The following is a 24,127-nucleotide window of genomic DNA, read 5'->3' as shown; positions in this document are numbered from 1 at the left end:
CCATCTGAGCCACACAGAGACCTACTGGGAACATAACATCATATATATAGAGAGAGAGGCCCCTGATTTAATGCATTCACCACACCCCAGAAGGTGACACTGCATCAGAGTGTATATCTGTCCTTTTAGAAGGTAGCTCCAGAGTTCTGTGAAGCTGGCTGCTGCAGTACTTAATACAACCAGCGGATTCCATGGTCATGGGCTCGCTCCCACACCTCCTTTGCTGTAAAGTGGCTGTCCTGGTTGGCTACTAGGCTGTGGGTGGGGCATTCTGTAAGGATAGTGGTGCTGGCTGAGGCTCTGCAGACAAGAAAGAAGAACCTGTACCTGAGATAGATATCTATCAGTATGGGGGACAAACCACTGGTCCGTCCAGGATGGAGAGAGTCCAGTGTAGTTGATTACTGATGTTGTAGGGTAAAAACATCGCAAAGTTTAGTAAAATAAGAAGAAAGTTTTATTCGGCACGTGTTCAAATAGGCAAAAGTAGGAAACGGACAACCATGCTGCCAGAGCCATGTCTGCCCAAGTCCAAGGAAATATTAGAACAGACAAAAGTGGGAAAACGGATGAGCATACTGCTAGAGCCATGTCTGCTCAAGTCCAAGGAAACTACAGAATAAGCAAGAGTGGAAAACCAGACAAGCATTCTGTGATAGCCAGAATCATCAGTATATATTAACATTACAAATGGCAAAACCACTGACAGTTTCACCTTTTCACTGGGTAGAAACTGATCCCACATTTTGAATCTTTTCTTAAAAATCATTGGTATAGGTTTCAGTGAACGGCAGGAGGTCTTCATTAGTCCGACAAATTTTCTATTCACTAAATGCTAATAGAAAAAGATGAGTGGAAAGTCTTTTGTGTTCCCTTTGATGGTTTCCATAAAAGATATTTTCTAAGATTATCTTAGCTATTGTCTTTATACCTCAGGGCCCAGTTGATGTGTCCTTGTGAGTCCTTGTGAGCCCAGCTCCACCTGGGTCACATTCTCTGTGCTCAAGGACAGGGACTAATGATTCCAATATTATTTCCTAAATCAGTGACTAGGTGACCAGTTGGCCTCCCTGAGGAAGAATGCCCTATCAGGGGCTAAAGTTAGCCTGTTGGTAACAGGTAAGACATTCAGAGGCAGCAGTAACTAGACTGACCTTGGTAAATGCTATATGGAGTCCCCAGGAGGTGCAAGCAGTTAACACGCTCAGCTGCTAACCAAAAGGTTAGTGGTTTGAGTACATCCAGAGGTGCCTCAGAAGAAAAGCCTGGTGATCAGCTTTCAAAAACTCAACCATTGAGAACCCTGTGGAGCACAGTTCTACTCTGACACACATGGGGTCATCATGAGTTGGAACTGACTAGACAGCAACTGGTTTATTTTCCTTTTTTCCCATTTTTTCTTTGTTTTACTATCTAGATCTGCTCCACATCCTTCTCACTCTACTATCAGCCTTCAGGATGCTGACCTCTTAACACTGCATCAACTGGGCCCTCTTGTCCTATATATATATATTTTATAGGTTAGATCAATGGTAGGTCCCAGCAGGACAGCAGAGGCTGTGTCTCTTTAACAAAGGTTGAGGAGCCCTCTTTGAATAAGCTCTAAAGCATTCCCATAATAGTTCCTTCCCCTTGCTCCTTTAGCTAGCCCCGAGAGTGTTCTTCAGCAGCCTTTGTTGGTTTTGCTTCATTTCCCCACTTTGTAAAGAGCCCTTACATTCAGATGTAATGTCTTCACCTTTTCTGAGGATGCCATCTGTCTCCTTCCAGGACTCCAACTGACACAAGTAGTATATAATATTTTTCTTGCTAGCTTTTTAAAGTAAGTTGTAGACAGTAAACATATTTCTATCTTAATTCAATTAACAAATATTTATTGAGCACCAGCCCTGAGCCAGGTACTGTTGTGTTATTTGAAGAAACAGTGGTGAATGAGACAAAGGAGGTAGATGTATTTTTACGTAAATAATGTGTGTTGTTTCTTGCCAGCCTGCACAAACCGCCCCCCCCTTGCTGTTTTTGTAAGCAAGCTATGCATGTGTTATATGTGTGGGCGCACTTATGTGGGTGTGTTATTTGCAAAAAATACGTAGTTAATAAAAAGGTAACTTGAGACTAATATCCTGACCCCTGATTAACCCCTCTGAATGGGACTGAGGGAACATCCACCTTAGATGAGGCATTCTGGGAAGTTGTTTTTGCTTGGATATTACAGTTGGTTGCTGAAAGTTACTTGTGACCCATTTTAGGATATGAATATGCCTGGTGGGAATTTGGGAGGAACCAGAGAACTTGGACTGACTTTCTCACTTTCCCTGTCAAGACTATTAGGGCCACTCTGGCCAATGAACTTCATTCTCTTCTCTGGACCCCAGTTGCACACCAGAGACCATTCCAGCCTTAATGCTTTAAATTTGCAGCAAAATCACAGTATAGGTCAAATGTTGTCTATTGGGTTCTGCGTCATGGCTGCCCCATGTGTGTCAGAGTAGAACTGTGCTCCATAGGGTTTTAAAGACTGACCTTTCAGAAGCAGATCGCCAAGGTCTGTCTTCCAAGAGGTCTCTGACTGCCAACTTTTGGCCAGTAGTCCAGCACTTAGCTGTTTGTGCCACCCAGGGACTCTGACATGTAATGCATACTGGATCATCATTTTTTACCAAGTTGTATTTCCATTACAGAATTCAGCCATCAACTCAACAAAGTTGGAGTTCCCTTTTCCCTCTTTTCCTTTTGTTATAGTCTAAGTTTTCTTAAATAAAAGCCCTTTCTAGGTCAGGAACAATGTCTTACCATTTCTGTTTCCTGCATCATTTCTGGCACATCATAAATGCTGAGAGAATGAAGATGCTAAGAGGCATCCTTCTGCCTGGCACAATCTCCAAGAGGACTGCATCTCTAAATGTGAGTGAGTGCACGAAGTCACTTTTGGCCACCAAGCGGCGCTAAGTTACCATCTAGGTAAGATCCGCTACTTTTTTCCACTGGGTTTGACGTTTTGAACTTTCTGTAAAGTGCAGAAAGGTTAATTCACAAATTCAGGAGAATGCTCGCAAGGCAGAAATGGTGTTCTAGCCTGGAGCGGGCTGCAGAAGGCACGCTGAGTCACCGGGCGCACCTCACACTTTTGCGGTCGCAGCAGGGACTTGGCTGGGAGACTCAGAGGACCGCACGTGGGTGTGGGTGCAGACCACGTGCCCGGGGCAGGTGAGAGCAGAGGTGTGCGCTGCGCAGGGGTCCCAGGCACCGGTGGGCGGATTGGAGGCGCCAGCTCCCATCCCTCCCACGGCCCCTCGCCTTGTGGGGCCGGCAGGGCCGCTCCTCCCCTGGGTGGGTCCGGCTCCTTTTCTGGCAGATTTATTTGCATAGAGGAAACTGCCCAAAGTGGCTGCTGTGGAGGAGCTGGCGGTGGAGAAGGAGGTGTGCGCTGTGTTCAGCCGCTGCCCAGAGGCGAGCCGGCGCCCGCCCGCCCTTGTGCCTTACTTAGGCCCTCACGCCAGCTCCCCACCGCCCGCGGGCCCAGCTCCACACCCTCGGAAAACCCACGCGCCGCGACGAGCGTGCCATGAACTCAGACGAGAGCCCTGGCGACAAGCAGAAGAGCGGCCGGGCGGGCAGCTGCGGCGGGGGACGTACCGCGTCGGCGCCCGGAGCCCGAGCCGTGAGCGCGCTGTGCCTGCTGCTTTCCGTGGGCTCAGCGGCCGCCTGCCTGCTGCTGGGCACCCAGGCTGCCGCGCTGCAGGGCCGGGTGACGGTGCTCGAGGAGGAGCAGGAGCTGTTGCGGCATGCGGGTCCGCCCGACGCCCTGGCTGCCTGGGCAGAGCAGCACCTGGAGCGCCTGCTGCGCGAGGTGAGGCGCCCTGGTGCGGGGCCGTGGGCCGGTCTGCTGGAGGCGAGCGTGTTGGGTTGAGGGGAGTGTGCCAGTGCGCTGGAAGCAAGTGGCAGAGTGTCCATCTCTCTGAGGAAGCGGCGCCCGCCGGCACTGCGCACAAGTCCATCGGCAGCATGCCGCGGGGCAGGGGCTGGGGTGGTCATCCCCGAGGGGGTCGTGCTGTCTCCCAGCTCCTGCTGCTCGTCAGCCGGGGCAGCCTCTGGGCCTCTGGGCGGCTGTGGTGAGGGTCCTGTACCTGGGTGGGCGGCCACAGGAAAAACAAGAAGCGAGAAGGGCCGTTTGAGGACGAGGAGGAGATAACGGAAAGACCTCGAACCTTGGAATTACAGACCTGGGGGCACATCTCCGCAGGGGTATGCGTTCGGCCAGGCCGTTTCCCACCTGTGGGAGCGCCTGTCTCTTCAGTGACACGATAATGAGGGGCTCCTGCAAGTAGCGACTTCTCTTCCCAACACTGGTCTACCTGGAGAGGTGTGGGCCCAACTGGGAAGCCAAAGACAGGCCTGAGGCTGGGGCCTTGAGAGGGCTCTGGTCAGCCTACTTCTCCACCCTCTTCCCTCCCCATGAAAGTTTGTTTCCAAGCCTCCCATCCTGGAGATGCGGTGTTCCAGGTGCTGAGGCTGAGCTGCACCCAGTGCAGCAATCCCTGAGGGAATGCTTACATCGGCTTGGTAGGATGAGGGGTAGAAAGAGCAGCTGGAGACTGAAGACCTAGATTCTGGTTTCAGGTGGACCTGAGCCTTGTGGACCAGCAAATCTTACATTACCACATTCTGTATGTGGGAATCATGATTTCCACAACAGGCTTGTTGGAAGCGTCATGTGAGACCCTGTGACACCTCTAAAGGGTTAAGATTGCTGCTGTGTCTGCAAAGCAGATCCTGCGTTTGGGCACTCTGAGCCCTCACCCGTCCTGCTCATCAAAAGCTCCACCTTTTGTGCAGCTTCCTCCTTCCCTGTAGAACTGGGCCAGCATAGTGATTTGGAGGCTGGTGCTGGGCTAACCCACCTTCTCTTGGCTGTGTTGACCTCTCTTTTCAATGCCATCATTCTCTTCCTGAAGAAGGGGGCTTCCCAAGATCCCAAGCCCATTGCTCCCTTGGGTGCCTTTAACTGAAGTATGAAAAGAAAGAGTGTTTTAAGACAGAGGAGAGGGAGAACAGGCCTCTTACCGTGAAATGCCTCAACTATGCGGAGCTGTGGTCTTTATTAATTTGTTGAGCTGAGTTAATTTGGAATCTTAAGGGAGATGGGAGAAGAAGACTGTACCACACCTCTTTGCTCACCACTCCTATTTCTTAGTTACTTTAAGCCGTAGTCCCTGGGTGGTGCGAACGGTTAAGACACTCAGCTGCTAACTGAGACATCTTGGAGGAAAGACCTGGCAATCTACTTCTGGAAAATTAGCCATTGAAAATCCTGTGGAGCACAGTTCTACTCAGACACATGTGGCATAGCCATGGGTCGGAGTTTACTCAACAACAACTAGATTTTAAATTTAAGCCAGCATTACATCTCTTCTAGCTTTTAGAGAAAATTGCTGTTTCATGAAAACATTTTCTGTTTTCCCCTAGTAATTGCCTGCAGAGTTCAGAAATCTCTCCCAAGCCCTATTGCAACTCCTAGTGATCGTTTCATAATTGCTACCCATTATCTTTTAGCAAATCCCTAGAGACTAGGGTGTTGAACTGATTCACAGAGAGCCACTAAAGTTGCTACCTGTCGGTGCTAGGACTGTGGCTGTTCTTTTCTAATAGAAGATCATTCTTATTCTTAGTAAAAATAAACCACAGCCCTGACTGAGTACATAAGAAATCCTGGTAAAAACTTTTGAAAAGGAGCTTACAAATTGTGTCAGTTCTAATAAGGAAGGGTCCTGGGAAAGCAGCCACTAGTGTGAACTGTTGATAAGTCAAGTACTGAACTGCAGCTGGGAGAGAGTTTGAATTGCTCGATCGCACTTCATCCTGTAGCGCTAAGTTCTACTTAGGCAAACTTACAGTGCTTCAGCAGTGAGCTGTTGGACAAAGTTAGTTTCTCTTTCTTTCTCTGGCTCTTGGTTAGAAAGGCAAAGGAAGAATTTAGAATCCTGGGATTTCCACTTGAGAATTGGAAATCCCAGGATTTCCATTCAGCAGGGAGGCATTAGCACAGGACACTCATACTACCCTTGGTAACCAGAGCTCAGTGTTTGAGGAGTACGTTCGGCTTGGAGTCCAAACTCTCCAGTTTTCCCTGCCAGCGAAGAGTCAAAGATGGCATGGTATGAATGCAGTTGGGCTTGAGTTTCTGGTTATTGAATGTCCCCCGTGAGGACTCTCCTCTGTCCCCGAGCAGCAGTTGGTTCCTGCTACTATCCTCTCTGTTCTTATTCATGAGTGGGAAACGTACACAGCTTGGCGGGTGACATTGAGAGTCCTTGGCCGAGCGAGGGGACTATGGGAGGCACACAATGGAAAACCAGGAATTGCCTTTACATAGATGTGTAGATACTTTTTTGGACCATTAGATACGAAGGACGAATAAGTATTGAGCTGAAAATCTGTTAAATGGAAAGAACATTTATGTTTGAAAGACATTTTTCAGTTCTGTTTTCAGCAAAGCCTCTTTTTTTATTAGATTTACTTAATTTTTTTACAGCAGCTTTAGGTTTATAGAAAAATATGAAGCCAGTGCTGAAGTAGTTGTGTATATGAGAGGGTCATGGCTTGCTCTTTTACCAACAAGCATCTTTTCACACTGTCAGAGGCAGAAACCATGTCCAAATTAAAGAAGAGAAATTCTTGCCAACCGTGTACAACTTTAATTTTAGGGAAATTTTTTTCTGAAAATATAAGCCAACAAAAGCCACTGTTAATCTGGGACCCACTCTATTTGTTCCCTTGGGAAAAGAACTGTGAAATAATTCTTTCTGGGACTGGCTGATGTCCCTGATAGTGTAGATATTGAAGCTACAAATAAAGGAATATTCATACATGATATGATTATTAAAGACCCTTCCCATGGTACAATATAGAAGAAATGGTTTTCAGGATATAAAAACAAGATTTTCTGAGCATGAGTCGTTACAATAGTACCTTCAGTATGTTCTGGAAATACAAATGCAAAGCAAGAATTTGATGTTTTGCCTTAAAAAGTGCCTTAAACAGGTTGTCTAAGTAATCAACCCCCCTCCCCCAAAGTAGTTATATCTATGATTACGGTGTTAAGGAAGCTTAAATTTAGAACACATAACTTTCATACTACAGCAGAAAATTTAATGCAAAGATTAAAGAAATATTTAGTTGTTTTCAGAGGAGGCCATTTCCAACTTACAATGGATTTATTGTTGGCTGTTGGACTTCTATTGTCCAGACCAATCAACTTGAAAACAAGAAAAGCCCTAGAGACTCAGGATAAAATCCAAACACTATCCTTCTCTGCCATTGCATGTATATATATATATAAATCCAATGCCGTCGAGTCGATTCCGACTCATAGCGACCCTATAGGCCAGAGTAGAACTGCCCCACAGAGTTCCCAAGGAGTACCTGGCAGGTTCGAACTGCTGACCCCTTGGTTAGCAGCCGTAGCACTTAACCACTACGCCACCGGAGTTTCCATATCTATATGTGTGTATATATATATATATATATGTGACATATATATGAATGGAAACCACTACGCCACCAGGGTTTCCATTTCATATATATGTCATATATATGTATTTAAATATATTTATATATATTATATATATATATATTATATATATATATATATATATATATATATATATATATATATATATGGAAACTCCGGTGGCGTAGTGGTTAAGTGCTATGGCTGCTAACCAAGGGGTCGGCAGTTCGAACCCGCCAGGTGCTCCTTGGAAACTCTGTGGGGCAGTTCTACTCTGCCTATAGGGTCGCTATGAGTCAGAATCAACTCTATGGCACTGGGTTTTGTTTTTTTATATGAAATATATATATATTATATATATATATATTTCACATATATGTTAAGTTGTAGGAAACCCTGGTGGTATAGTGGTTAAGTGCTACGGCTGCTAACCAAAGGGTCGGCAGTTCAAATCCCCCAGGTGCTCCTTGGAAACTCTATGGGGCAGTTCTACTCCATCCCATAGGGTCGCTATGAGTCAGAATCGACTTGACGGCACTGCGTTGGGTATGTTAAGTTACAGTAAAATTCAGAATCAAATTTATCTTTTTCAGCCCCTAAGGTGGCCTGTCGCTTGTCATGATGCTGTATTTAGCACTTTTAATCAAGATGTCTATTTCTGAATCCTATGGCACAACTAGAGATGGAGTGTAAATCATAGCTACATTTGTTTCCTTGACATTTCCTGGCTCCCAAACCATAAAATATTTCTTTCCAATTACTTCCTGGCACTCTTGCTTTCTCTCTCTCTCTTCTTCTTCTTCTTTTTTTGGCGACAGTTTGGGAAAGGTTTATAATAATAGCAGTATGTTTAGAATGAGCCAACTGTCAGGGCATTCTTTCACAAACATCTTTTTGGAATTGTTGAATTGGACTTTTACACATTGGCTTCGAAGACTTTAGACATGGGTCCTGAAGTTGGAAAATTGCAGACTTAGAATGACATTATACCTGGAGGCAAGGCAGGGTAGATGAAGCATGCGTTTACTTGTCAGAATAGGATTGTTGAGATCCACCTATATCATTTAACCTCTCTGAGTCTCCACTCCCTTTTCTGTGATATGGGGGATCAGAACTACCTTGTAAGGGGTAGTGATGAGCAAATAAGATAATGTACAGGAAAATATTAGTCAGTAGGTATGCTTTTGACGGCAAGTAACAGAATACCTGATTTTGGCAGCTTAACCTGGACAGTCATTGAGTTGTCTTGCATAAGAAGAGAAGCCTGGAGGTCAGCAGAGCCTGGATTAGTTCTCTGACTTGGCCATGGCTGGGTACTGTTCAGTGTCTCTGTCATTCTCTGAGTCTTTCCTCATGATTGCAGAATGGCTGCTGCAGGTCCAACTGTATGTCTTCACACAAGAGTAGCCAAGGTAGAAGGAAAGGGGTTAGGAAAAAGTGTCATCTTCTTGAGAGACTCAATTCCTTTTTTTTTAAAAAAAGGAATATCATGGTAAAACATATATAACATAGAATTTCCAATTTAAATCATTTTAAAGTGTATAATTCAATGACGTTAATTACATTCATCATGTTGTATAACCATAACCAGAGATGTTTTCTCTTTTGTTTAAATCATGTGGGAAAATTTTACCAGCAACCCTTAGCATACTTCCCCTCATATCCACCAGCCAGAACTGGGTCACAGGATCACCATTAGGCCTGTCACTAACAAAGGGAATGGGGTTATCCCACTAGGCTTTGGAAAATCTTGATTCATCCCCTGAGGCTGGGCACGTTGCCACTGAAACAAAACTGGGGCTTTGTTAGGAAGGAAGACTGGGAATGGCTGTTGGGGAGAAACCAACAGTGTCTGCCAGGTGTCATAGAGTATTACTGAGGTTTCCCCAGAGGAGAATGGAGTGAATATATCCACTGGCCTGCCATGATTTTAATAATTAGACTCTCTTTCCACTTCAGTGTTTCCCTAGTTCTACACTTTGGGAATGCTGACCACAAGCTTCTGTCTCCCTCTCTGTGGAGCTCCAGCTTTCCAACTCTACCTCCAGCCATAGTCTAAGAAAAGATTGATGGGTTTGGGATTCTATCTGGTACAATCCCATTCTTTGCAGTTAATGCTCTTTAACCATCGAGTGGATGCCATTCTGATCCCGGAGTGGCCTCCACCCTGGGAGTAGCACTCTAGGGCACTACTTTCCAACTTTTTCCACATCACAGCATACACAGGGAACTGTGACACTTGTACATCATTCTGCAGGAAATGAAGGAGGCTTCTCAGGCTATAGGCAACTAGCTTAGCTGCTCCAAGGACCAAGGGGCTCAGCATACCTAGAAACAGTGCATGGTGTACTTGTACCCATCCAGCATGCCCAGGCAGCTTGCAGTCAGGATCCAGGCTCCCTCTTGATCACTTCTCCCAGCCACTGGCTTTATCAGCAGCAATAGTTCACTGTGGCCTCCAAGTCCCCTGTGTCCCTTCTTGTGTTTCTCCTAAACTATAGCTCTTTCCAGACCATGTGCACTTAGAATCAGGGACCCCAGAGGAGAACATCCTTTTTACCTTCACTGAACATCATCTCATTAGATTCAGCCTTTCCAGATGCCTTTAGAGCCCTGGTGGTGTAGTGGTTAAGAGCTTGGCTATTAGCCAAAAAGTCGGCAGGTCAGCAGTTCAAATCCACCAGCTGCTCTTTGGAATCCCTATGGGGCAGTTCTACTCTGTCCTATAGAGTCAGTATGAGTTGGAACTGACTCAGTGGCACCTAACAACAACAACAGATGCCTTTGGATTCTTGTACCTTCAAACAACAATGTGATAGGACCCCAGCTCAGATTGGCTTCAATTAAAAAGGGGCTTTGGAATCTTTTGGGTTTTCTTTGTATTATATCATTTGCAAATAGGGACAGTTTAACTTCTTCATACCAATTTGGATGCCCTTTATTTCTGTTTCTTGCCTTATTGCTCCAGCTAGGACTTCCAACAAAATAGCAGCAGTGATAAAGGGCATCCTTGTTCCTGTCCTCAAGGGGAATGTTTTCAGCCCCTCTCCATTAAGAATGATGTTGGCTGTTGGTTTTGTATATATGCTCTTAATTAAGTTGAGAAATTTTTCTTCTATACTTATTTTATTGAGAGTTTTTATCAGGAATGGGTGTTGGACTTTGTCGAATGCCTTTTCTGCTACTAGAACTAATAGAAAGATTCAGCAGAATAGCAGGATACAAGATCAACATACAGAAATCAGTTGGATTCCTATATACCAATAAAGAGAGCAAAGAAAAGGAAAACAATACCATTTATAATAGCCCCTAAAAAAATAAAATACTTGGGAATAAATCTAACCAGGAATATGAAAGACCTATACGAAGAAAACTACAAAACACTACTGCAGGAAACCAAAAGAGATCTACATATATGGGAAAACATACCATACTCATGGATAGGTAGACTCAACATTGTGAAAATGACAATTCTACCCAAAGCGATCTACAAATACAATGCAATCCTCATCCAAATACCAACAATACTCTTTAAAGCAATGGAAAAACTTATCATTAACTTTATATGGAAAGGGAAGAAGCCCCAGATAATTAACCCACTGTTGAAGAATAAAGTAGGAGGACTCACCTTACCTGACCTCAGAACCTACTATACAGCTATGGTAATCAAAACAGCCTGGTACTGGTACAACGACAGGTACATTGACCAGTGGAACAGAATTGAGAACCCAGATGTAAATCCATCCACCAATGGTCACCCGATCTTTGACAAAGGCCCAAAGTCCATCAAATGGGGTAAAGACAATCTTTTTAACAAATGGTGCTGGCAAAACTGGATGTCCATCTGCAAAAAAATGAAACAGGACCCACACCTCAAACCACATACAAAAACTAATTCAAGGTGGATCAAAGACCTAAATATAAAGCCAAAAACCATGAAGTTCATAGAAGAAAAAATGGGATCAACACTAGAAGCCCTAGTACAGGGTATTAACAGGATACAAACCACAACCAACAACACACAAGCTCCAGAGGATAAGCTAGATAACTGGAATCTTCTAAAAATTAAACACTTACTCTCATCAAAAGACTTCACCAAAGGAGTAAAAAGAGAACCTACAGACTGGGAACAAAAAAAAATTGGCTATTACAAATCAGACAAAGGCCTAATCTCTAAAATCTACAAGAAAATCCAACACCCCTACAACAAAAAGACACATATTCCAATTAAAAATGGACAAAGGAAATGAACAGACACTTCACCAAAGAAGGCATTCAAGCAGCCAACAGACAATGAGGAAATTCTCACGATCTCTAGCTGTTAGAGAAATGCAAATCAAAACCACAAGGAGATACCATCTCACCCTGGCATTACTGGCATGAATCAATAGAACAGGAAATAACAAATGTTGGAGAGGCTGCAGGGAGATCAGAGCTCTTATGCAGTGCTGGTGGGAATGCAAGATGATACAACAATTTTGGAAAATGATATGGTGCTTCCTTAGAAAGCTAGAAATAGAAATACTACATGATCCAGCAATCCCACGCCTAGGAATATATCCTAGAGAAATAAGAGTTGTCACATGAACAGACATATGCACACCCATATTCATTGCAGCATTGTTCACAATAGCAAAAAGATGGAAACAACCTAGATGCCCATCAACAGATGAATGAATAAACTGTGTTACATACACACAATGGAGTATTATGCAACTATAAGGAACGGTGAATTTGTGAAGTGTCTCATAACATGGATGAATGTGGAGGGCGTTATGCTGAGTGAAATAAGTCAATCACCAAAGGACAAATATTGTATGAGACTACTCCTGTAAATACTCATGAAAAAGTTTACATACAAAAAGAAACAATCTTTGATGGTTACGAGGGAGGAGAGGGGTGGGGATGGAAAAACACTTAATAGATAAGTGGAAGCTTTGGTGAAGGGTAAGACAGTACACAATACTGGGGAAGCCCGCACAACCTGTACATGGTAAGATCATGGTAGCTTCAAAGATACCTCCAAACTCCCTGAGGGTCCGAATTGCTGGGCTGGGGGCTGTGGGGACCATAATCTCTGGGAATATCTAGCTCAATTGGCATAACATAGTTTATAAAGAATATGTTCCACGTTCTACTTTGGTGAATAGCATCTGGGGTCTTAAAAGCCTGTGAGTGTCCATCTAGGATACTCCACTGGTCTCACCCTTTCGGGAGCAAGGAAGAACGAAGAAAACTAAAGAAACGAGGAAAAGATTAGTCCAAAGGACTAATGGACCACATCTACCACGGCCTCCTCCAGACTGCGTCCAGTACAACAAGATGTTGCCCAGCTACCACCACCGACTACTCTGACAGGGATCACAATCGAGGGTCCCGGAGAGAGCAGGAGAAAAATATAGAACAAAATTCTAACTTAAAAAGAAAGGCCAGACTTGCTGGCCTGACAGAGACTGGAGAAACCCTGAGAGAATGGCCCCCAACACCCTTTCAGGTCAGTAATGAGGTCACTCCTGAGGTTCACCCTTGAGCCAAAGATTGAACAGGCCCATGGAACAAAACAAGACTAAAGGGGTGCACCAGCCCTGGAGCAGAGCCTGGAAGGCAGGAGGGAACAGGAAAGCTGGTAATAGGGAACCTAGGGTTGAGAAGGGAGAGTGTTGACGTGTCGTGGGGTTGTTAACCAATGTCGTAGAACAATGTGTGTACTGTTTGATGAGAAACTAGTTTCTTTTGTAAACCTTCATCTAAAAAAAAAAAAGTACAATAAAAAATGAAAAGGAGATTAATTGACTTGAGTAACAGAGAAGTCCAGGGGAAGGTCTCATCAGGCACAGCTAGAAGTGCCTTGATTTTATATTTCGTTGTATTGTCTCCATATTCTTCAAGGATAGCCCTACTCTCGCAATGAAGTGGCCAGGTGGCTGCCATAGCTCCAGGTTTACTTCCTCATAGTTCTCTTTCCTAACAGCCCCGGCAGAAGCCCCTTGATTTACTTTGACGGACAAACGACTACCTCAGTGGAGTAGGCCACTCTGATTGGCCAGACTCTGTGTGCCCATATGTGTAGGCATATGTGCACAGGGCCAGCCCCATTGAAGCCAAAGAGACTGAGAGTGGAGGATAGTTCTCCAAAGGCCAATTTGGAGGAAGGGCTATTATTGGAAGAGAGGGGAGAGCATATGGGGATTGGTCAAACCAGTAGGTGACCATTCAAAGAATGAGAGGCTTGGGCAACAAGCTGGAACCAGGTTATGAAGAAATTCTTCCTCAACGACTTGAAATCCAGCTAAAGGTTTTTTGATCCAATGGGATAGGCAGTAGGTTGGTATGTACTTGTCCTGTGGGCATTTAGTATCTGTATATCAATAAATTTGGGTTTATAGCAATATCGGAATCTGTAATTCTTTGTGTAATGCACTTATAAAACGTGAGCTTTGCAAGTTACAGAATAACTTAAAATCATAACAATGTCCCACAACCACCTCATGAGATGCTTAAGACACAGGTTATTGTCCCTGTTTTTACAGAGGAAGAAATGTCACTCTGGTGCAGGAAATGACCTGCACACGGGGCCAGGGCACACAGGACCAGGTTTAGGTCCCTTGGGGTTTGCAGGATGCCTTGGAAGATAGGAGCTAGAACAGGCAGGTCCAGCTCACCTTGCATGAGTTTAGTACTCACCCCAGGGCAGTGTGGATATGCCCCAGGTCAGGGCTATCTGCTCCGGGACCCGCTTCCCTCTGTCTGCGTTCATCAGCTTCCTGAGGAGCAATCTCATGAGGAAGGAGACCCCACTCTCCCCTCTGGCCTGTGTGAGGAGTCCCGGTGGCTGGGGGCAATGAGCAGCGTGCAGCTGGGAGATTGCCCCAACCTTGGTTGGCATCATGTGTTTTGGTGGCACTGGGAGATCTGAGCTTGAAGAGAAAAATGTTCTGTGGAGAGAAACGCTCTGGGCGAGGAATCCAAAGGCCACTGTCTGCCAGCTGTGTGGCCCAGGCTTGTTGTCCAGCCAGCAGAGCGTCAGTTCTCTCACTGTGAGGTGGAGCTCAGGGTTGTTAGGAGGGCCGGGTGTGATGTCCTGTGCAGCAGAGCATGAGCTGTGAGCCTGGACCTCACAGAGGAGTGGTGTGACCCTGCACCTTCAGAGGAGCCCTCTTCTTTGCCATAATTGCTATGTGTTTCTCCCCTTTTTTCCAAATAATGCTTACTCTCTCTGCTAGGCACTGATGTGTGCAGGTTGGATATAAGAGTTCTGTTGGAGAACTCTTTCAAACTTGCTCTTCACAGGGCGAGTGTAGTCCCTTTTCTCTCTGCCTCTGGAAGTGCTCGATCGTTCTCCAGCTCCCTGTGGCTGCTGAGATGTGGCCACCTCCTTTATCTGGAATTTTAGATACCAGCTTTGCTATACTTCCCTCTTTAAAAAAAAAAAAAAAATTATTGCGGTAAAAAAAAAATTATATGTATAAAATAAAATTTGTTATTTTCACCATTTTTAGGTGTACAGTTCAGTGGCATTAATTACATTCACCATGTTGTACAACCATCACCACTACTTATTTCCAAAATGTTTTCATGGCCCCAGACAGAAACTTTTTTCTCTTGAACACTACCTCCCATTCCCCACTTTCCCCAGTCCCTGATAACCTGTAATCTACTTTCTGTCCCTGTGATTTTGCCTGCTGGAGGTATTCCATAGAAGTGGAATCATACTGTGTATTTGTCCTTTTGTGACTTATTTCACTTAGAATAATATTTTCAAGGTTCATCCATGTCGTAGCGTGTATCAGAACTTCATTCCTTTTTATGGCTAAATAATATTCCATTATAGGTATATATCACATTTCATTTACCCATTCATCTGTTGATAAACATTTGGGCTGTTTCCACCTTTGACCACTGCGAATAGTGCTGCAGTGAACATTGATGTACAGGTGTCTGAGTCCTGCTTTTAATTCTTTTGGGTACATACCTAGGAATGGAATTGCTGGGTCATAACGGTAATCCCTCTCCTTTTCGATAACTAAAATGTATGTTGATTAACATGATTAAATTACTGATAATCTCACCACCCTAAAACAAGGGCTATTAGAACTTGGACTGTCAAAAGAATGAACAGATCTATCTTGGAAGAAGTAAAACCAGAATGCTGCTTAGAAGCAAGAATGGTGAGACTGCGTCTTATGTACTTTGGACGTGTTGTCAGGAGGATTCAGCCCCTGAAGAAGGATGTCATGCTTGGTAAAGTACAGGATTAGCAGAAAAGAGGAAGACCCTCAGCAAGGTGGATGGACGCAGTGACTGCAACAATGGGCTCAAGCATAACAATGATTGTGAGCATGGTGCAGAACCGGGCAGTGTTTCATTCTGTGGTACATAGGGTCGCTATGAGTTGGAACCGATTCGACGGCACCTAACAACAACAACACGCTCAATGCAGAAACTTTTTACTAGTTAAGCTAAACTATTGCTTAAGTTTTCAGATGACTTCAGGGCATATTTTTGTTTAAGGTTTAAAGGTTATCCCAGGGCAATCGTTTCAGGGGTTCATCTACCCTCCATGTTAGTTCTAAAAAGTCTAGAGTGATAAGAATTTGAAACTCTGCTCTACATTTTCCCCCTTTTGGTCAGGATTCTTAAATGGAATCTTTGGTCAAAATATTCAGTTAATGGTAACTAGGCACTATCCAGTTCTGGTCTCATGGCAGAGGAGGCAGTTGTTCATGGAGGCAATTAACCACATACCCCATATCCTCCTCCTGTTCCTGACTCTCCTTCTTCCTCTGTTGTTCCAGGTGAACAGACCAATTGTTGTGCCTTGGATGGCCGCATTCAAGCTTTTAAGACCCCAGGCACTATGCAACAAACCAGGAGGTAGAACAGAAGCACTAAATACGTTATTAGGCCAATTAACAGGGATGTCCCATGAAACCATGACCCTAAACCTCCAAACCAAGGAGTCAAATCTCATGAGGTGTTTGGTCATACACAAGCAGCCTCAGCAGCTGTTCACTCTCTCTCTCTCCTTTTTTTTTGGTCATCATTGTAAATATATCTATCACACAACTTTTGCCAGTTCAACTTTTTATAGGTACACAACTTATTGACGGCAATTATAATAGTTGACTATGCAGCCTTACCCTTAATGCGATTTTTCCATCATCATTAAATCCCCTCCCTTTTTTTTTTTTTTCTTCTACCCCTGATAACCACTAATAAACTTTGGTCCCTATACATTTACCTTTTCTTGTCTTTTTATGTAAGTGAAGTCATATAATATTTGTCCTTTTGTGATTTGCTTATTTCAGTCAGCATAATGTCTTCAAGCTCCATCCATACTGTAGCATGTATCAGGACTTCATTTCTCCTACTGGATGAGTAGTATTCTATTGTGTATATGTACCCCCTTTTGTTTATCCATTCATCTTGTTGCTGGGCATTTAGGTTGTTTTCACCTTTTGGCTATTGTAAACGGTGCTGCAATGAACACTGGTGTACAAGTCTCTTTTTCAAGTCTCTGCTTTCCAGTCTTTTAGATGTATACCCAGGAGTGGAATTGTTGGGTCATACGGTAGTTCTATTTTTAGTTTTTTGAGGAAACGCCACACAGTTTTTCACAATTGCTGTGCCATTTTGCATTCTCACCAGCAGTGGTTAACGGTTCCAATTTCCCCCATATCCTCACCAACACTTGCTATTTTCTGTTTTTTTTATTTTTAAACCTTGGCTGTTTTAATGGGAATGAAATGGTATCTCATTGTGGTTTTGATTTGCATCTCTCTGATGGCTAATGATGCTGAACATATTTTCATGTGTTTGGTGACTATTTGAATGTCCTCTTTGGTGAAATGTCTGTCAGATCCTTTGCCCATTTTATGATTGGGTTATTTGTGTTTTGGTTGTCAAGTTGTTGTAGTTTTGTATATATTTTGGTTATTAGATTTCTGTCAGAAAAAGGATTTCCTAAGATATTCTCCCAGTGGGTAGCTTGTCTTTTTACTCTTTTGGTAAAGTTATTTGATGAACAAAAGTTTTTAATTGTTATGAGATCTCATTTATTTATTTTGTCCTTTGCTGTTTGTGTTTTTGTTATTATATTAGATAATCCATTGTTGAAAGCGAGGCCTGACAGTATTACCCCTGCTTGTTCTTCTAAGAATTTTATGGTTTTAGTTTGCACATTTAGGTCCTTAATACATTTTGAATTTGTTTTTATATATGGTATGAGGTATGGATCCTGTTTCATTTTTCTGCTTGTGGAAACCCAATTTCCCAGACCGTTTATTGAAGATACTCTTCTTTCCTTATTGAATGGACTTAGCACCCATGTCAAAAATCAGTTGACCACAGATGTGTGGGTTTATATCTGGACTTTCAGTTCTATTCCACTGGTCTATGTGTCTATTGTTATACCAGTATTAGCCTGTTTTGATTACTGTAGCTGTATCGTATGTTTTAAAACCTGAAGTGTGAGCCCTCCTACTTTGTTTTTCTCTTTCAACACTGTTGTAGCCATTTGGGGCCTTAAAAGTGTTTCTTAATGGAATATTTTATTTCATTCAACTTTTGTTGACATTCAAAGGAAAAAAAAAGTTAATATTAAGGAAAGCCTTAAAAGTAAAATATGGAATACATACAATGGAGCATTACTCAACCATAAAGAGAAATGCCACAACAGGGATGATCCTTGAAAGCCTCATGCTGAGTGAAATAAGTCAGATACAAAAGGACAAATATTTTATGATCCCACTTACGTGAAATGTCTAGATCTGTAAAGAAACAAAGTTTATTAATGGTTAATAGGAACTGGGTGGAGGCGGGGAGGAGAAATGGGGAGTTACTGCTAAAGGAATACTGAGTTTGTTCGGGGTGATGAAAAACTTTTGGACATAGTGTTGGTAGCACAACATGGTGAATCTATTAATGTTACTGAACTGTACACTTACGTGGTTAAAATGGCAAACTTTTCGTAACATATGTCTTACTGAAATAACAACAACACGCTATGGAGAAACTACAAATTTAATCTCAAAATTTGGTTCATTTGTTGGTTTGGGCCAGAAACCTTTCCTGAGCAGCATTAACAGCGCCAGGCACAGTGCTTAGCCCTCGGTTGTAACTTCTAATTATGTGAACAAATGTAACTTAGGAAAGTGCTCAGTAGGCCACACACGACCTCCAGCTCCTTCCCCTTTCGATTTTCTCCATGTGTAGGATCAGGATTAATCTTTAATTGTTGACACAGGCACTCAGAAAACATCCCTTCATCATGTCCAGAAACATATTTCCAGACTAAGCATGAGCTATTGGAGGAAAAAATAAGTTCACAGATGTAGTTTTAAAGAAAGTCACATGAATGTCCTCCTAGAAGCTTCAGGAGAGGACAGCTGAGTGCCTCCCTTGTGCCCACATTGAGCAGGAGAGACCCATGTGTTTCTGCATGTTTCTTAACGGACCCCCTTGCCAAGACGGGCTTCACCCTTCCAGACAGGAGTACTGACTGGCCCCTGGTGGAGCATACACCTGAGCCTGGGTAGTCTAGCTCCTAGACCAGTGCCCGTTCCAAAGCCACATGGCAGACCCAGTAGAAGTGATAATTTAGCTTTGGGTAGGAGCAGAAAGTAGAGAATGTGTGGGCTGGTGGGGAAGCCTTTAGCCTTAAGTAGAACAGATTCACATTCTAGCTATGCCATTTCCAGCTGTGTTACTACTTGCCATCGAAAGGCTCCTGACTCATGAGTCCATGCACAATGGAATGAAATGCTGCCTGGGTCTGCGCCATCTCCGTGATAGGTTGCAGACTGGACCATTGTAGTCCATAGGCTTTTCATTGGCTAATTTTCAGAAGTAGGTCACCAGACCTTTCTTCCTAGTCTGTCTTAGTCTGAACGCTCTGCTGTTATAACCTGTTCAGCATTATAGCACCCTGCAAGCCTCCACACCACCCTCTGAGGATGGGTAGTAGCTGCACATGAGATGCTTTGGCTGGGAATCAGAAGGTGAGAATTCTACCACGGAACCTCCACTGCCCTAAGTGACTTTGGGTAAATGACTGTTTTTCTAAGCCTCAGCTTGTCCATCTGTTAAATTGGGGATTATAATACTTGGCTTCATAAGGTTTCTGTGAGGATTAAATACATTGATTTGTACAAAGCACCCAGCACATATGCACACCCTGAAAGTGGCTGTTTTATTAGGATGTTTTGTTTGGTTAAATTTAGAAGGAATGTCTATGTGTGTTTCCTTCTTGGAGAGGAGGTTCTGTGGTTGCATGGCTGACTGTAAAATCCTTCTAACACTGGGGTTCTGCCATTGAAAACCTTATTAGCACATATCCAGTCTCTGAGTCAATAAACAGAGAACTATGTGATGTGGCTGTTGAAGAAAAGCAAAGATTGAATTATCTTCATAATCCCATTTTTCCAGTCTCTCGTTTGGGCAAAATGAGATTTTCCATTCCTTTTAAAAATTTCAGATTTATGACCAAAATAAAAATCAAATCATTTCATTGAAATAATTGTATAGCTCTGTTATTGCAACACAGCACCCAAACACCTAATCAATTTGCTTGAATTAAATAAGAGAGTCTGTTTTTTTGATTATGCAGTATGGCACAAACACCCCCAAATAGTTACCCCAGTGAATTAGAGGCCACATACACATCTGCTTCAATTCACGTTGGTAAATGAGAAAGTATTCGTTTTTCTGATGTAGCCACAAAATCTGAAAGAAAGCAAATGCTTTCAAACGGGTAACGTCAGCTTCTGAAACCGAGCTCGCTTCTAACTTTGAGTTGTGAAGCAAATCATAAAGCATTTAGAATGCATTCTGGTCTTTTCAAAAGACAATTCAAATAAAATCTACTCAACTTTGGGCCTCCAGGGATGATCATCACACAAAAAAGCAGGGCCTGTCCATTTACATGGAGTCCCTGGGCTGCTCTGCTGCTAACTGAAAGGTTGGAGGTTCAAGTCCCCCCAGAGGTGCCTCAGGAGAAAGTCCTGATGATCTGCTTCCAGGAAATTAACCATCGGAAACCCTATAGAGCAGAGTTCTACTCAGACGCACACAGGGTTTCCATGAGTCAAGTCAAGTGGTTTCTGACCCATTTATTTAACTGCTTTCTTGTGTGATGCGTGGGTTGTTATCATCCACAGCATTGTTCTCAGGCCTGTGTGGTGGTACAGTCAAATGCAGGACAAGCTTGCACGGCCATGGGACTAGGGTACGTGATCCTGCGGAAGCGCATGTGAACGTGCTTGTGTGTATCTGTGCGTGTGTGTGGAGGGGACTATGGAGTGAGCAGGAATTGGGAAAGAGGATTGTAATTTTCTAACGTGTAACACGAGACCAGCACCAGGTTCTCCTGGGGCGCCCTCCTCACCAGCCCTGCGTAGGCCATGTGGTGGGCTTTAGGGGTGGAGACCTGGGTTTGCAGGAGAGCGGTCTGGAGCTGCCTCTATACCAGCGGCAGTGACCTGGGACAAATTTGTTGGCTTTTCCCAGCCTCAGCTTCATCCTCTGGGAAAACAGGTACAGAATCTGCCTTACCCAGTTTCCGTAAGGATGAAGTGGTGCACCCTGCCCAGCCCTGCTGGCTCCCTTCTTCCTCCACTGCCCCCTTTCAATCCCTGCAGTCAGTGGCCACCAGGACGGTGAATGTCTCATGTAGAGGGCTTTCCTGGGAGCAGTTCTTCCATCTCCCTCCCAGGACAGTAATGAGGATCCAACCTCAGGCTTAGCCCTGAGTGAGATGAATCTAGAAAGCGGTAACTGCAGGTCAGCCAGGCCAGTCCTGCTGGTTGTTTCTTCATGGGCTTTCATCTGTCCCCTTGATTTCAGCCCTAGTAGCCAGTTGCCATCAAGTCAACTGTGACTCATGGTGACCATATGCATTACTGAGTAGAGCTGTGCTCCACAGGATTTCCTGTGGCTGATTTTTTGGAAGTAGATCACCAGGCCTTTCTTCTGAGGTGCCACTGGGTAGACTTGAACCTCTAACCTTTTGGTTAGCAACTGAGTGCATTAACCATTTCCACCACCCAGGGACTCTTCAGTACCATTAGCCTTGCCTGCCTTGAAATAGTTATTTATTGCCTTTCTGACTTTGGCCACTGCATGCTCCAGAAAAGTCTAGACACATCTACCTTGTTCACCTTCTAAATGCTACCTTGTGGTGATTGCACCCACATCAACCATCAATGCCTCCCATCACTTGTAGGCTGATAAAATAGCAACCCCACACACCCCAACGCTCAAAGCACACCAGGTCCTTAAGGCCTCCTCACTGCCCTGCTCACTTGGTGCCCATAGGGGCCAGATGGATAACCTTAAGGAGTCATGAGGAAGTAAAGGGGTGGGGGACCTGGAGAGCCCTACTCCATCAATCAGGCTTGATACATTAGGGGAACCTCCAGCCATTCACTGTGGACAGGACCAAGAGGGCAGGGGTCAACAGGAAGCAGGGGAAACATGGCATGGGCATTTAAGTAGGGCCTGACATGGGTGGCTGTACCTCATGGAGAAGATTCTGCATGCGGTGAGGAGAAGGCTTAGGGGCCATATACCCTGATTGAGCAGGAATCAGCTCTGGGTACCTGAGGGCCCTTGTCAACACGTCAAAAGCCCTGGCGGAAACTGTCCACTCCCCTGCTCTTAGCCCAGCACGGTGAATCTTAGAAGGTGGGTTCTGAGGGGAAGTGATGTGTCTTTGAAAAATAACAAATGAAACATGAATTAAGGATTATTGAAGAATTGTGTCTTGTGTGTAGACCAAACCTTTCAAAACACACAAATGTATTTCAGGACTGAGTAGGGATTCTTAAGCAAAATATGTTTGCTGATGTGGTTTGGAAAAGAGTCACCCAGCGTGCCAATGGGAGTCACTGATTAAACCCACATTCCTCGCAGGAAAGTTACGGGGCTCCTGCCAAATGCCTGGGCTGGGCTAGATGCTCTCTCATTTTGTCTTCACCTTCACTCTGCCAGTGAGGTTTGGTGCAGCACTAAGGTGGAATTGGAAGGTCATAGTGGTGAGGTGGTGCCTTCAGACCCAGCATACCTGCCCCACCACCCAGCCAAGCCTGTGGAAGCCATGGCCTGTTCTTTCCCTGGTCTTGGGTGGTTTGTTCACAACATTGACTGATCAATACTGTCATACTCAGAGGGGTCTCCAGGCAGATCTCTGTGGTTCTCCATGTGTAGCTCTTATCTCTCTGTCCTCTGCCCTGAAAACTCTAGCTTGCTTGGCCTCCCTGGACTCTAAGTTCCATCTCTTCAATTTTGGGGAGGCTGCCAGGCTTAACCTGTGTTTCCCCTCCCCGTGCCCCAGCCTAGAAACTCTCCAGGCAGTAGGTAGAAGCAGTTGTCAGACTCACATTTTCTTATGTTGGGTTCTGTAGAGAAGCAAAATCAGTAAAGCATATATATATATATATATATATATATATATATGGAGAGAGATTTATATTAAGGAAATGGTTGATGTACTTATAGAGGCTGGAATGTCCCAAATCCATGGGTCAGGCTGCAGGCTTCTCCTGATTCACATAGCCACAGGGGCTGGCAAACCCAAGATCAGCAGGTCAGACAGTAGGGCTCTGGCTCACAGGTTGTGAAGACCAATGAATCCCAAGATTGGCAGGCAAGATGGCAGGTAATCTGCTAGCTCAAGTCTCAAGAACCAGAGGTCAGATGTACAGGAGCCAGCTGCAGGATCCAGTGTGAGCAAAACCCAGCAAGCCTTGCCAGGAAGTCCACCTACATTGGATGCAGGCCACACCCCCAAGGAAACTCCCTTTCAACTGATTGGCTACTCACAGCAGATCCCATCATGGAGGTGATCGCATTATATCAAATCTCATCATGTAAGTGATCACAGCATCATATGACTGCCAAACTACATCATAACTGCCAAACCACTGAGAATCATGGCCCAGCCAGATTGACACGCAACCTTAACAATCACACACCTTGTTTCTTTTTTGTGTCTCGAAGCTCCCTGTCCTATACTGCCTGATATATAATGTCTACAAGGCCATTGTATCATAGATTTTATTTGTGGATTTTTGCTTGTTTTACATAGGAGTATACATCTAGCTGTTACACGTCTTGGCTGGAAGTGGATATGCATAGTGTGGCTTTTTTTTAATTTTGAGTAATTTTAAATTTGTAGAAAAATACACTGTACGTAGTATATAACCATTGTATATTTATCAGGAGTAGAAGGTTAACTGATAATTACTGTGGCAGGCAGAATTCTAAAATGGCTGCCAGGATTCCCATCCCCTGGTGTACGATCCTTGTGTAACTCCTCCCCTTGAGTGCAGGTGGAACCTGTGAGTATGATGGCTCTCAATCCTGTCATTGAATTACTCATAGGTTCACCTTGAGTTAATCAAAAGAAAGATTTTTCTGGCTGGGCTTGACTTACTCAGGAGAGCCCTTAAAAGAAACTGGACCCTTCCTGAAGTCGGAGAGATTTGAAACGTGAAAGGGTCTAGAGAAGGGGCCACAAGCAAGGAACTGTGAGTGGCCTCTAGGAACTGAGTGCAGCCTTCGGGCAACAGCCAGTGAGAGAATGTAGGTCTCAATCCTGCAAACGTAAGAAATCACATG

The 24,127-nt window shown here is 44.2% G+C and overlaps 1 protein-coding gene across 1 annotated transcript in view; it reads left to right on the top strand.

Annotated features, from left to right (window-relative positions):
• Positions 1–2,841: 2,841 nt before the first annotated feature.
• COL23A1 (collagen type XXIII alpha 1 chain) overlaps positions 2,842–24,127 on the top strand; it is a 431,409-nt gene continuing 410,123 nt past the window's right edge. The window contains exons 1-4 of the mRNA XM_064279723.1: positions 2,842–2,908; positions 3,143–3,207; positions 3,370–3,420; positions 3,488–3,850. Of these exons, the coding sequence (XP_064135793.1) occupies positions 2,842–2,908; positions 3,143–3,207; positions 3,370–3,420; positions 3,488–3,850 (546 nt within the window). The remainder of the gene's footprint in view (positions 2,909–3,142; positions 3,208–3,369; positions 3,421–3,487; positions 3,851–24,127) is intronic.

Source organism: Loxodonta africana, chromosome 2 (genome assembly GCF_030014295.1).
Source record: "Loxodonta africana isolate mLoxAfr1 chromosome 2, mLoxAfr1.hap2, whole genome shotgun sequence".
In the NCBI taxonomy this organism is placed as follows: domain Eukaryota; kingdom Metazoa; phylum Chordata; class Mammalia; order Proboscidea; family Elephantidae; genus Loxodonta; species Loxodonta africana.
This window is presented reverse-complemented; position numbering and strand designations above follow the sequence as displayed.